At 58.2% G+C, this 13014-nt stretch overlaps 1 protein-coding gene across 1 annotated transcript; it reads left to right on the top strand.

The window, feature by feature from the left end:
- Nucleotides 1–1382: 1382 nt before the first annotated feature.
- On the top strand, nucleotides 1383–10529 carry DLL4 (delta like canonical Notch ligand 4). The gene is made up of 11 exons (XM_027553577.1): nucleotides 1383–1788; nucleotides 1893–2162; nucleotides 2653–2710; nucleotides 3491–3754; nucleotides 4153–4213; nucleotides 4300–4430; nucleotides 5897–6066; nucleotides 6250–6469; nucleotides 7619–8321; nucleotides 8807–8915; nucleotides 9450–10529. The coding sequence occupies exons 1-11, from the start codon at nucleotides 1723–1725 to the stop codon at nucleotides 9453–9455; spliced, it is 2058 nt and encodes a 685-aa protein (XP_027409378.1). The 5' UTR covers nucleotides 1383–1722; the 3' UTR covers nucleotides 9456–10529.
- Nucleotides 10530–13014: the final 2485 nt, after the last annotated feature.

A 13014-nucleotide genomic window follows, 5' to 3' on the forward strand; every position in this document is an offset into this window, starting at 1 on the left:
TCCCCCGGGCCCGCGCCGCGTCCCTGCTCCCCCCGCACCGATCTTATCGCCCGACGACAGCCATAGCTGTGCGGGCGGCCTGACAGCTGAAGCCACAGGGCCCCGCCGCCCTCAGCGTCTCAGAGGGAGAGCTCTCCTGCACCCCCCGACACTCGGAGAAGCCGGCCCTCCGGGGTCTAAAGCCTCCGGGGATCACGCGGGTTCCGGGAAAGCAGCTGCACTGCCGCCGCTCTGAGAAGTGGGGCCACCCAGGGAAGACGCTAAGGAAAGACGGGGGAAGCCGCCTGAAACTCAAACGAGTCCGCGCGCTTCCAGTTCCAACCTACATGTCACCCAAGGAGGAGAGGACCCGGGTCTGCCGGACCTCGGCCCCTCACCCGGACTCTGGTGGCTTGAGCCAACTCTGGAGCCAGGAGAGTTCCTCCTTGCCCCAACGGAGCGACAGGACGCGGGGGCCAGGGCTTGAGGCTGTTGGGGTGGGGGGAGAAGGTAGGCGCTGGAGCTGAAGCTAAACCCAGGTGAGAAGAGGCGCTGAAGGCGGAACCAGACCCTTATTACCATACAGCTGAGGACGCGCCCCCCTTCTTCTATGTTGGGGACCACGCCCCCTTACCCCCAGCACGGGGACCACGCGTCTTGGGACTGGCACGCGCCGAGCCCAGGCGGGAAGCAGAAGGGAGGAGGCACGCGCTGGACACGCCCCCTGCAACTGGGGAGGGAGATGCCCATCAGGTGGAGGAACCGAGCCCCCGAGCCTTGGACACTTGGCCCCTCGCCTAGTCTGCACTGGCCATAGAGATGTTAATGCGTCCGCTGGCTTCCCTGCTGCGCAGGGTGGTGGTAGGGTGGTAGGGTGCGGGGCGGATGGACGCTCACAGGTTGGGGGCCGACGACGTCAGGGCTCCCGAAGCTCCGGGAGGGTAAAGGAGATCCGAGTCCTTCAGCGCTGGTTTCGCTTTCTGAGCTTAAGTTCCCTTTACCTGCTCGAGGGCTGCAGGTAACTAACGCCGGCCGTGGACACTCCGCCCACGGGGACTCCCCAGTGTCTCCGCCCCCTCTACCATCCGGGAACCACTAGCTCATCTTTCGCCCCATTCCCGCTGGTGCTCCCCCTAGTCCTCCCGAGGCCGATGTCTCCTCCTGTAACCCCGCAATTGCGGAGAACTGGTCACCTCGGCACGCTCTGAGCTGGGGGACCCAGGAGCTGAGTGAGAGCGGCCCAGAGGGGCGGGGACCTGTGCCTGACTGGCTGGCGGGGAGGGGGGAAGGCGGGGGCGGAGGCCCCTCCGGGCGGCGCTGGGACTGTAGCAGCTAGAGGCCGGAGGGGAGGGGAGAGTGACCACGAGTCTGAGTGACAGGCGGGTGAAGAGAGGAGCCAATATATATAAGGAAAGCTCGGGAGAGCGCAGGTTTCAGTAGCGGCGCTGAGCGCGGTCAGTGAACGCAAGGCCAAGAGCCGCAGCTCAAGCCGCCTCAGTGCCGCGTAGCCGGACACTAGCCTGCTTACAGCACCAGGATTAACCCGAGGACACGTCCTCAGAGCGGCTGCCACCCAGCCGCCCTCACCTGGATTACCTACCGCGGCAGTTGGAGCGCAGTTAGCGCGAAGGAGAGGCGGAAGGAAAGCCCCGAGCGGAGCCTGGCTTCTCAGGGACCCCTCCGGCGGTGGGACGCGCGGGAAAGCTTCCTAGCCCGCGGGTGGAGAGAGCGACGCCCCAGGGGATGGCAGTCGCGTCCCGTCGCGCCTCGGGCTGGGCGCTACTGCTGCTGGTGGCACTTTGGCAGCAGGTAACATCCCCACCACTCCCTCCCACCGCGCCCGGGGCCTGAGCCCCGGGCGTCCACCGAGCTGACCGCTCCCCTTCTTCTTTCTCTTGGTCCCTGTGCAATAGCCCGCGGCCGGCTCCGGAGTCTTCCAGTTGCAGCTGCAGGAGTTTGCCAACGAGCGCGGCGTACTAGCTAGCGGGCGGCCGTGCGAACCCGGCTGCCGAACCTTCTTCCGCGTCTGCCTTAAGCACTTCCAGGCGGTCGTCTCTCCCGGGCCCTGCACCTTCGGCAGCGTCTCCACGCCTGTGCTGGGCACCAACTCCTTCGCCGTCGGAGACAACAGTAGCGGCGGGGGACGCAACCCTCTCCAACTACCCTTCAATTTCACCTGGCCGGTGAGTACAGCGTTGGGCGCACTGGGAGATCACGAGAGAAGGGGGCTCTCCTGGGAACAAACCCTCTCTCTAGATTTCCTCACTCCCTCCAAAAAAAAAGGGGGGCACTCTTTTCTGACCCTTCTTTCCGACTCTTTCCTGGGACCTCACCCTCCTGTAGGCTCTCACCAGTCTCTCTTTTCCCAGTTCTACGTCCCATCTTTTCCTAGACCTTGGGATACAATTTTCATCACCTGCCACCCCGGCTATTCCTCACCTCCGAAAGACTCCCCCGTACATTACCCCTTCTTCAACTCTCCTCCTACCCGGGATTCTCTCGCCTTCCCTGCTCGCGCGCGCTTCTGAGCACAGACCCGTTATGTTGACCCGGGTGCTGTAACTGTATCCTGCAATTAGATTAATTAAACCGGCTGCCGAAAGGCACCCCCACCATCCCCTGTTCATCTCGCCATCTCTCTGTCTTCCCCCGCCCCCTCCTTTCTGTTCCCAGGGTACCTTCTCACTCATTATTGAAGCTTGGCACGCACCAGGAGATGACCTGCGGCCAGGTGAGTAGCTCGCTTCGCGGCCACAGGGGGGCGACACGGCGCAGCGCCGAAAGAGTTAATCTGTAATAGGCGGGGGAAGTGCAGGGTGGGGGGTGGGGGGCAGGACGCTCAGCTAGGCTGGGAGCTGCGCCCCGCGCTGGACGCTCGGATTCCGCCCGCTGCCTGGACTCTGAGCACAATTGCGTTTCCTGCGGGTTATTTTTGGCGTGGGAACGCGGGGAGCACGGCGGTGAGAAAGGCCGAAGCTGCCAGCGCCGCTGACGGGCCCCTTCCTGTATTTTACACCTTTCGCGAATTCCGCTCCTTTGGAAAGGGAATAATGGCTTTGGGATGTTGTTCTGACACAGAGGAAAAGGATATTTCAGCAGCACAACAATTCTCACTTTGAAAAGGAAAAAGAAAAGCATTACCCATCTTTAAGGGCAGAACCCCTGAATGGGCACCAGAGGACCCTTTGCTCCCAGGGTCCTCAAAGGCCTGGAGAACTTTTCTTTTTTTTTTTCTTTTATCCCCTCATTTTGACCTCTTTTCCTCTTTCCCCTGCCTATCTGCCTCCAGAACACTGGGATATCTTAACATCCTTCTATTGTCCCCTTTTTGAATGGTATCAGGCTCTCTGCACATGCACATACAGAGCAGCTAAGCAGTGGGACGCTTGGGTTCCTGTGGCCCGTGCTTGCTGGCAGGTGGGGGTCATCTGGACAACTGGTTTGATCCAGCAGTTGCTGGCACTACTGGGGACTGGCTGCCCTTCCTTGACCCGGCCCTCTGCCCCTTCAGAGGCCTTGCCACCAGACGCGCTCATCAGCAAGATCGCCATCCAGGGCTCCCTAGCTGTGGGCCAGAACTGGTTACTGGATGAGCAGACCAGCCCTCTCACAAGGCTGCGCTACTCTTACCGGGTCATCTGCAGTGACAACTACTATGGGGACAGCTGCTCGCGTCTATGCAAGAAGCGCAATGACCACTTCGGCCACTACGTGTGTCAGCCAGATGGCAGCCTGTCTTGCCTGCCCGGCTGGACGGGGGAGTACTGCGAACAGCGTAAGCAGCCAAGCTCCCACCTGCCTGGAGGGGGGTCCCCGGAACAAGCACAGTGGCATCTTGTCGTCTGCAGTCTGCCTCCCTTGGAGAGCGGTCTGGGCTGTCCACTAACTGGGCCTCAGGAACAGCTGGGGATGCTTAGGACGGGCTTGGACTCTGCCCTCTCTCTTCTTAGCGTTCCTCCCCATCATGCTAAGTCCACAAACACCCCGTTATTGCACTGGATTCTCCTTCCCTGTGCCATTATTTCTCTTTAAGTCATCCATGGCTCCCTTGGGAGGCCAGGAGTGGGAAGTAAGCCCAGGAGAGCTGGGGGCACCCCCAGGGCAGGAGAGGAAGAATAGGACTTCAGAGTCATTGGCATCCCGCCCTCACCCAGCCCTGTTTTCTTCCCTCAGCTATCTGTCTTTCTGGCTGTCATGAACAGAATGGCTACTGCAGCAAGCCTGCAGAGTGCATGTGAGTAGGGGACCGGAAGCTGTGAGGGGGGAGCTGTCCCCTGGCCAGGCCTTCACCTCACCCCCAGCTTGTCTTTTGTTCTACAGCTGCCGCCCGGGTTGGCAGGGCCGCCTGTGCAACGAATGCATCCCCCACAATGGCTGTCGCCATGGCACCTGCAGCACCCCCTGGCAATGCACTTGTGATGAGGGCTGGGGAGGCCTGTTCTGTGACCAAGGTGAGTCAGGGCAGAGAGAAGGGATGGGCTGGGGGTGGAAACCAGAGCTGTCACCTGGACCTTTCCTACTTGATGACTGATGAACTTTCCCATTATACTTCAAGGAGCTTGGGACTTGGAAGGATCTTAACAACTGGCTTAACGTGAGCTGGTGGGTCCTTCTTCCTCAGGTGCTAGGGAAAGAGGGTGGCTGGAGAAGCCAGGAGGGTGACAAGTTGGCAGCCTGAAGGTGGCCTCATAAATTCCAACAAGGCCAGAGAGAGGGGTGCCAGGCTCAGTTCCTCTTTCGACCTTGTAGTTACCTATTAACCCCCTAAGTGTTTGCTTACCTGCCAGGGCTGTTTGAGCAGCTCTCCCCTAAACAGCTGTCTGGTGGGGTGTGCCCACGGGCTGCCCCGAGGCTGTGGGTGCGGGGGACCTCTGGGCGGAGTGACATCTAACCGCCTTCTCGGTGAGGCAGAAACAGCCTCCCTTGTTCTCCCCAGTAGCACTTGCCAGGCAGCTGCCTGAGCCCACAGTCTTCCTGGTGTTTGGGGGGCCGGTCACTCTTCTGGCTGTATGGGGGTCTGCCAGCCTCAGTGGTGGGGGAGGGAGCCTTTTCTCCTTCATCCTCATAGCCAGCTGCAGCGCGTTCCTCCCATTTTCAGGGTCAAATGGGGTGGCTGCTGCCATGGAGACACCAGCACAGGCCTGGGTAGGGTGGGCAGGACACTTGCCAGGATAGAAGGAACTTGCCTGGGCCCTGACTTGCTGGCAACAAGGGGCTTGGAATTCAGCCCCTGTATTCTTTGTGCGTGTGTGTGTGTGTCACTTTGTCCCCCCTCCACGCCCCTCAAACACACACACACACACACCTGGTTCCTGCCATGTCTCTTTCCTCGCCCCACATTTGCTCCCAGGTGACACAGTCATATACTCGTCTTATTCAAACATAGCCCTTACAGTCCCTGTATTTGCTCTGTCTGGTTCTCCCTCTCTGTCCTCCCTGAATAAGAAAACAAAGACTTATATTTCAAAATACCCCCGTAACACATTCCGCTTTTAAAAAATGCCTGGTAACCACCTATGATGGCTCTAGCCTTCCCACTACTCTTTCCACCTGTTAAAATTGCATCCCCCTTCCAGGCTTACCTCAGCTGCCCCTCCCCCGTGAAGCCTTTGCTGACTTCCTCCTCAGTATGTGGCCTTGCTGTCGCCTTCTCTTCCTTACCTTTATGTGTTTGTGAGCTGACCTGCAGGCAGGTGTCCAACTGTGTTTTTTCAACTTTGATTGATTGCACTCCTCAGATGTGGTTCTAGGTACTTCGATATACATAATTTCACTGGGGGAAGAAGAAGGGTATTTGGACCTGGAAGACTTTGGGTTGAAGCGCCAGGTCTGACCATGGACAGTGAACTTGCACTCCATGGAGCCTGGAAGTGGAGACCATTTTTTGGCTCTGCTCAGTTGGTTCCTGTCTCCACAGATCTCAACTACTGCACGCACCATTCCCCGTGCAAGAATGGGGCAACATGCTCCAACAGTGGGCAGCGGAGCTATACCTGCACCTGTCGCCCAGGCTACACTGGCGTAGACTGCGAGCTGGAGCTCAGCGAGTGTGATAGCAACCCCTGTCGCAACGGAGGCAGCTGTAAGGTGAGGCCTAGGCCAGCCCAGAAAGGCAGAGCTCTGGCCAGGTGGTACCCGGGCATCCCCACCCCAGGTGGCCAGTGAATGTGCAGCCATGGGCAGGCACTATGGGCAGGTGGGAGCTAGGTCCCAGCCATGAATCCCTGCTCCCCATGGTTTGACTTTGGCCCCTTTATGCTCTCATTCCAGGACCAGGAGGATGGCTACCACTGCCTGTGTCCCCCGGGCTACTATGGCCTGCACTGCGAACACAGCACCTTGAGTTGTGCTGACTCCCCCTGCTTCAATGGTGGCTCCTGTCGGGAGCGCAACCAGGGGACCAGCTACGCCTGTGAATGCCCCCCCAACTTCACTGGCTCCAACTGTGAGAAGAAAGTGGACAGGTGTACCAGCAACCCATGTGCCAATGGTGCGTCCTGTTGCCTTGCTAACATGCTGGATTGGCCCTGGGGCCCAGAGAACTTTCTGGTGAGGGAGGGTCACAAGAGGAGGAGAGAGGCCTTGTGTGTCACTCTGGGCAGGCTGAGATGGATCTGCATCTGCTCTGGATGCTGAAGAGCTTGTTTGATTATCTGGGTGGCTTTGGAAGAAGAGCAGGTTAGCAGTGGGTGCAGGCCGTTGGAGAGGAAGTAATATGCACACTGCCTGGCTTCCATTCCTATTCTCATGTCCTGATCTGGCTAGGGTGGCCTCTGACCCTCCCCAAGAAGTCCTGGCTAGAGAAAGGGACTTTGAAGGCCTCATGTCCCTCTTTGAAGGTGGCTAGCAGGTGAGGGCCCGGCTCATGGAGGCCTCACCTTGCCCCATGGCTATGGGGAACCCGGAACCTTAAGGTGTCTGGAATGTTCAGCATTTTGGGGGACACCACGTATGTTGTCTTTGGTCTTTGTCTCCTTGCTCCACTGGTGACCATCTGGGAGACAGACAGACAGCTGTGCCGGGGAGAAGGCTGGAGAGGGACCAGAAGGGCTGAGATGGAATCTGTTCTCTGGCTAGTCACTAGTTAACTCCCCGGAGCCATAGTTTCTTCATCACCAAGTGGGAAAATGTACTACCTGTCCTCTTTCATGTGGTTGTGATGCTTAAGTGAAACAATAATTTATTTGAGCGTTTACTATACACCAGGCACGGGCTCGTGTCTTCATGCATTATTTTACCTGACCTTCAAAAGACAGCCTATAGCATTCTTCTCCAATTTAACATATGAGGAAACTGAGGCTTAGAAATAAAATAAAGCAGCAGGTGCCAGATCCTTAGTTAGAGAGAGACAGCTGAGATTCAAACCCAAGCATATCTGCTTGATTCTACTGTAAAGCTCTGTAAGCAGCCAGTGGTTTTTCTACATGAGCCCACTGAGGCATAGAGGACCAGGGTCATCCTTAACTCAGGGTCTCCTGACTCTTCATGCAAAGAACTCTGTAGCGGGATCTGTACATGCTGGTTGTGTTCTGGAGGCAGGAGGACCTGAGCTCGGAGCTGGTTCCCGGGATGGGGCACCCTCTGCTCCAGGGAGCGTTCCCTGGAGATGGCTGACTTGTGGCCTGTGTGTACCCCACAGGGGGCCAGTGCCTGAACCGAGGTCCGAACCGCGTGTGCCGCTGCCGTCCTGGATTCACTGGCGCCCACTGTGAGATCAACATCAGCGACTGTGCCCGCAGCCCTTGTGTCCATGGTGGCACGTGCCACGACCTGGAGAATGGGTTTGTGTGCACCTGTCCAGCTGGCTTCTCTGGCCGGCGCTGCGAGGTGCGGATGCCTGCCGAAGCCTGTGCCTCGGGACCCTGCTTCAATGGGGCCACGTGCTACCCTGGCCTCCCTCCTGACAACTTCGTCTGCAACTGCCCCTATGGCTTCGTGGGCAGCCGCTGCGAGTTTCGCATGAGCATGCCCCCCACCTTCCCCTGGGTGGCCGTGTCCCTGGGCGTGGGGCTGGTGGTGGTGCTCGTGTTACTGTGCATGGTGGCAGTGGCGGTACGGCAGCTGCGGCTCAGGCGGCCCGACGGCGGCAGCAGGGAGGCCATGAACAATTTGTCGGACTTCCAAAAGGACAACCTGATCCCCACTGCCCAGCTCAAGAACACAAACCAGAAGAAGGAGCTGGAAGTAGACTGTGGCCTGGACAAGTCCAACTGTGGCAAACAGCAGAACCACACATTGGACTATAATCTGGCCCCAGGGCTCCTGGGGCGGGGGATCCTGCCCGGGAAGTATTCCCACAGTGATAAGAGCTTAGGGGAGAAGGCGCCACTGCGGATACACAGGTAAGCAGCACCTGGAGGCCCAGGGGCTTCCCAGGGTCACACCTATAGTCCTGCCTGGGCTCTCCCAGGACAGGTGGGAGGCTGGCCCCAGGCCCTTGACTGCTTTTAAGCAAATAGGGGCTCTTACCGCTGACAGGCTACAAATCCAATAAGATTTCTTCCAGGCTCTTTTTATCCCTCCTTCCCATTCATTCATTCATTCATTCAAATATCCACACTATGTCACTTGTGACTCCAATTTTCCCCCAGCATGGCTTGCCTCCAGTGGCAAACTGGCCTTTTCCAGCCCTGAGACCCTCTGTGGCTCTCTCAAGGCCTGTTCCCAACTGCCTACCAGGCTAGCACTGAGTATCCCTAATCCCTGTGTCTTCTCCCGGAGCCACCTTGGCCAGTTCCCTTTGGCTCTCCAGGGTCCAGCTTAGTGCCCCACCTCCTCCAGCCCTCTGCTCATCTCTCCCTCACCGGCCTGTCTTGTGTTCCCTCAGTGAAAAGCCAGAGTGTCGGATATCAGCCATATGCTCCCCCAGGGACTCCATGTACCAGTCTGTGTGTTTGATATCAGAAGAGAGGAATGAATGTGTCATTGCCACAGAGGTGAGTGATGGGCCCGCCTTCCCGTCTCGCATGTGCCCTCCTACCTTTAGGGAATGAGAAAGTGGTCCGGTTACTCTTGACCCCAGCGGCCGCTCCTGAAGGGTGGGTCGGAACCCCTCCTTGGCAGGCCTGGTTCAGTGGCTCTTGGATCTCTGCTGGCCTCGTTGCCACAGAGGGTGTGAAACAGGAGCCGCAGTGGTGAACCAGCCCGGTCTCTTCCTGCTGTGTTAGTGCTGGGCTGGGCGGCCGTGGCACCTGGCCAGCTCCCGGGAGCTGCTTCCCAGCTGCTGGTGGGTGAGGGTGGTTGCCTTGGGCCCCTCCTGCCCCTACTCACTGGCTTCCTTCACTGGCCCCCTCATGGGCACAGACTTCCAGGCATGGGTATGTGTTGGGCCGGAAGACCAGGAGGGCTGCCCCACTTCCTCTTCATACCACCTGCCTCACTGGCTTCTCCCAGGGAGGCCCAGGGCAGCCGTGGAGGGAGTGCTGGTACCCCAGGGTAACCCACTTTTTCCCTTTCCACATGCCACCCAGGTATAAGGCAGGAGCCTCCCCAGGACATCCCAGCTCCACCCCAGCAGCTGGACCTTCCTTCTGCATTGTTTACATTGCATCCTGGATGGGACATTTTTAATATGCAACGTGCTGCTCTCAGGAGGAAGAGGGAATGGCATGAACTGGACAGACTGTGAACCTGCCAAGAGATGCAGTACCCTTCCACATCTTTGGGTGTCTGTCTGGCATCAGATTGGCAGCCGCACCAGCCAGGGGAACAGAGGAGAGGAGAGGTGCCACTTGGACCCACCCTGCCGGCAGCGGCCTTCAGAGGGCTCCTTGGGGAGCCTATTTTCCAGAGGGAGGGGCAGTGGTCCCATGGGGCCTGGAGCTGCTCTGGCTTCCACTGGCATCTGTGTTTCCAAAAGTGCCTTGGCCCGGGCTCCATGGCGACAGCTGGGTCCAAATCAGAGAGGAGAGAGGAGGCCAGTAAGGGCAGGGCCATCCGCCAGCCAGGAAGCCACCTGGTGCAGCTCTTGGCAGGAGTGTCCCTGCAGGTGAGGTGAGCTCCCGGAGCGGAGAGGAGGAGCGCTTTCTGCCCCATGCTTCCAACGACTGCATGTGGGCCTTGCTCCTGACACCACCCCATCCTCTCCCTGGCCTGGGCTCTCTGGGTAAGGATATTGGTAAGCCTTCCCAGGCTTCCATAGCCTCTGGCCCTGGATGTCTCAGGCTCCTGTGAGCAGATGGGGGAGGGCCTGCCCCTCTTCCCAGCCAGGGGCACCAGGCCTAACTGGGGAGCTCCGGACAGAGATGATGGAAATTCTGGTGAGGGAGAAACTGGGTGCTGTGGACACCCAGATCCTTCCCTCCTTGAAGCCCATTCCAACGGCTTCGAGCCTGGGCTCTGCCCACACCCACTACTGCCCCCGGACTACCCTTGAAGCCGATCTTCAGAAATCAATAATATGAGTTTTTATTTTTTTTTGTAGTTTATTTTGGAGTCTAGTATTTCAATAATTTAAGAATCAGAAGCACTGACCTTTCTACATTTTATAACATTATTTTGTATATAATGTGTATTTATAATATGGAACAGATGTGTACAGGAGTTTATTACTTCTTGGGTCCTGTCTTTGTGATGACAGAGTGGGAATCCTTCTGAATCCCCTTCTCATATTTCTGCCGGCTTCCCCCCACATCCCCCGCAGAACTCCTGGGACCTGTGCGTGCACTTGGGATTGGCCTCCTGTGCTCTGGGCCCTCGTCTTCTTCTAGTCCTTGGTGAACCTGGCTTCACCCATCTAGTCCCCAGCCTGGGCCAGCCTTCTCTACCCGATGGCTTGAGTTTGGCTGCAACCCCCTCTTGCTCCTACCATTCCTTGGGGGATATGCCCCCTGACCTGACTTTACCCCTCTTTTCTCTCTTAGTCTGAAAAGGCTTATGGACACCCTAGTCAGCCTGGGAGATACAGGAATTCAGGGGAAGGAGACAATCCAGCCACTCTTGCTCTTTTCAAAAGGAGTCTCTTGTCAGAGCACGGGGTCTCTAAACCACGATAATGTCTGGGCCCTTCTTCCTGCTGCTGCAGGGTTTTAGATGGACTGGCACCCTGCTCTTTTTTTAAGCCGTGGCAAGGCACTGGTCTTTGTGCCAGGGGATTTGCCTTGGGTCTGTCCTCCTTGCAGCTGGGCAAGAGAGCTGGTGCACTGTGCCTGTTCTGCCCGGAGCTGCTAGAGTTTCCTGAAGACTGTAGAGAGGGGATGAGGAAGAGGAGGGAGGCTTCCCTGAGTCCGGGTTTCTCTGGCTGAGGCACTATTTTTTTGATGGAGTTTCCAGTCTCAACTTCATGGCTAGCTTCCTCTAAGGCTCAAGATGGTCCCTAGGGTGCCACAGTCTTCTTGCTACAGCCACAAACATATCCCCTGGAGAGCAAGTGATGAAAAATGAGCCACTGACAAAAAGCTGAGCAGATGCTCCTAGCTCTCCTTCTGTCCAGTAAAGCAAAATAGACCCAGCAGATGCTCCCAGTGGAGACCAAGCACATGCAGCACTTCGTGCTTCCCTTGTCTCCTTCTCCCTGACATACACAGCATACTCAGCCCTAATCTGGGTAGTTATGCCCAACACAAGGGAGCAAGAGACCGAGGCTCGTGCACACTCACCCAAGTGCACACATTCCACGCCTTGCCACTTCTCTCTGTTCCCCTCACCGCACACACAGGGTATCAAACAGGAAAGCATTCAGGGAACCGTTCCCACAGCCTGAGCCGGCAGCAGGGGGAAGAACAACACGACCTCACTCTTCCTGCCCAAAATGAAACAGGAAAGCAGCTCCCGGGCCCTGGGGGGCGGGGGGAACTGGGCTGGGACACGAAGGCGAGATGACGAGGCTCCCATGTGGGGGACAGGTAGGACACCCGCGGGCCTGCACGTCCACACCACCGTGTTGTGCTGGGCTGCACGGGCTGCCAGGTCCTGAGGAGAGAGTCCTGAGGGGAGCTGGCTGGTCAAACCCCCTCACCCGATCTGATACCAAGCCCGCTTTCTGGGGGAAGAGAGGATCTCCTCATGCACTTGGTCTGGGCAGCTTCACCCCGTAGCTTGTGCCAGGTTCCACCTCTACTGCCATGCACCAGGCACTAAGGGTGTGAACAGGCCACAGTGGAAGCCCTTCTTTCTCTGGGATGTCCAGGTCACTCCCTGAGGGTTTGGCCTCTTCTCATAGGTAAGGTACCCAAGTTTTTCCTGATGGAGTGTTCAGGTGTACAGGAGAGGCCCCAGGCTTGGCAGACACAAAGCCAGATGATAGCTGTGGACTCGCTGTGAAGTGTTCCTCATGGCTTATCAAAACACCCATGCTTAATCTGCACTGGCATTTCACAAGAGAATTCAGAGCTTAGCAGTTCCTTAGCCTGGAGGCAGTGACCCATCTAAAGGAAAGCCTAACCCACGGTGACTTCCAGTTCCGAGGACAATGGCTTTTCCAGGGCTTACTGGCTGGTAACCACCTGGATATTACCTTGGGAGGTGAGGTAGGGAGAGGCTGTGAAGAAGGGTGGTTCAGCTAGGGTTCCCTCTCCTGCCTCAGAGCCAGATTGGTCAGGGGATAGAAAAAAAGGAGAGTGGCTCTTACCTCGCCCTCCTTCCCCACCTCCTCCCCCGCCCCGTCCCGGGCTAGATGAGGCCACTAGAGAACTCAGGTTGTGCGGTTGTTCCACTTCTTACGAGGACCCACAAGGGTCCTCCTCCCTGCCACTCTCTCCCCGCGGGTCCGCAGGATGACGACCCAGCCCTCCGCCCCACGTGGCCAGCTGCATTCCGGGAAGGGATGGAAGTGATTCATTGACTCAGGGAACTGTGAGTGTCCCTTCCCGGGGAGAGGATGCGCCTGGGAGGTCCCAGTGGCCTTCCCCAAGCGGCCGTGCCCTCCCTCGCGCCCAGGGCGCACGGCACTGCTGGATCCCGGCCGGCCTGGAGCCTCGAGCGGCGGCGGAAGAGGCAGGTGCGGCGCGGGCGCACCTGCCGCCCCGGGCGCCCCGGAGGTCCCGCGGCTCCGCGCCCCCCGCCCCCCTCGAGCTCTTTGTTACAGCCCGACTTCCT

This window comes from Bos indicus x Bos taurus, chromosome 10, assembly GCF_003369695.1.
Source record: "Bos indicus x Bos taurus breed Angus x Brahman F1 hybrid chromosome 10, Bos_hybrid_MaternalHap_v2.0, whole genome shotgun sequence".
Taxonomy (NCBI): Eukaryota; Metazoa; Chordata; class Mammalia; order Artiodactyla; family Bovidae; genus Bos; species Bos indicus x Bos taurus.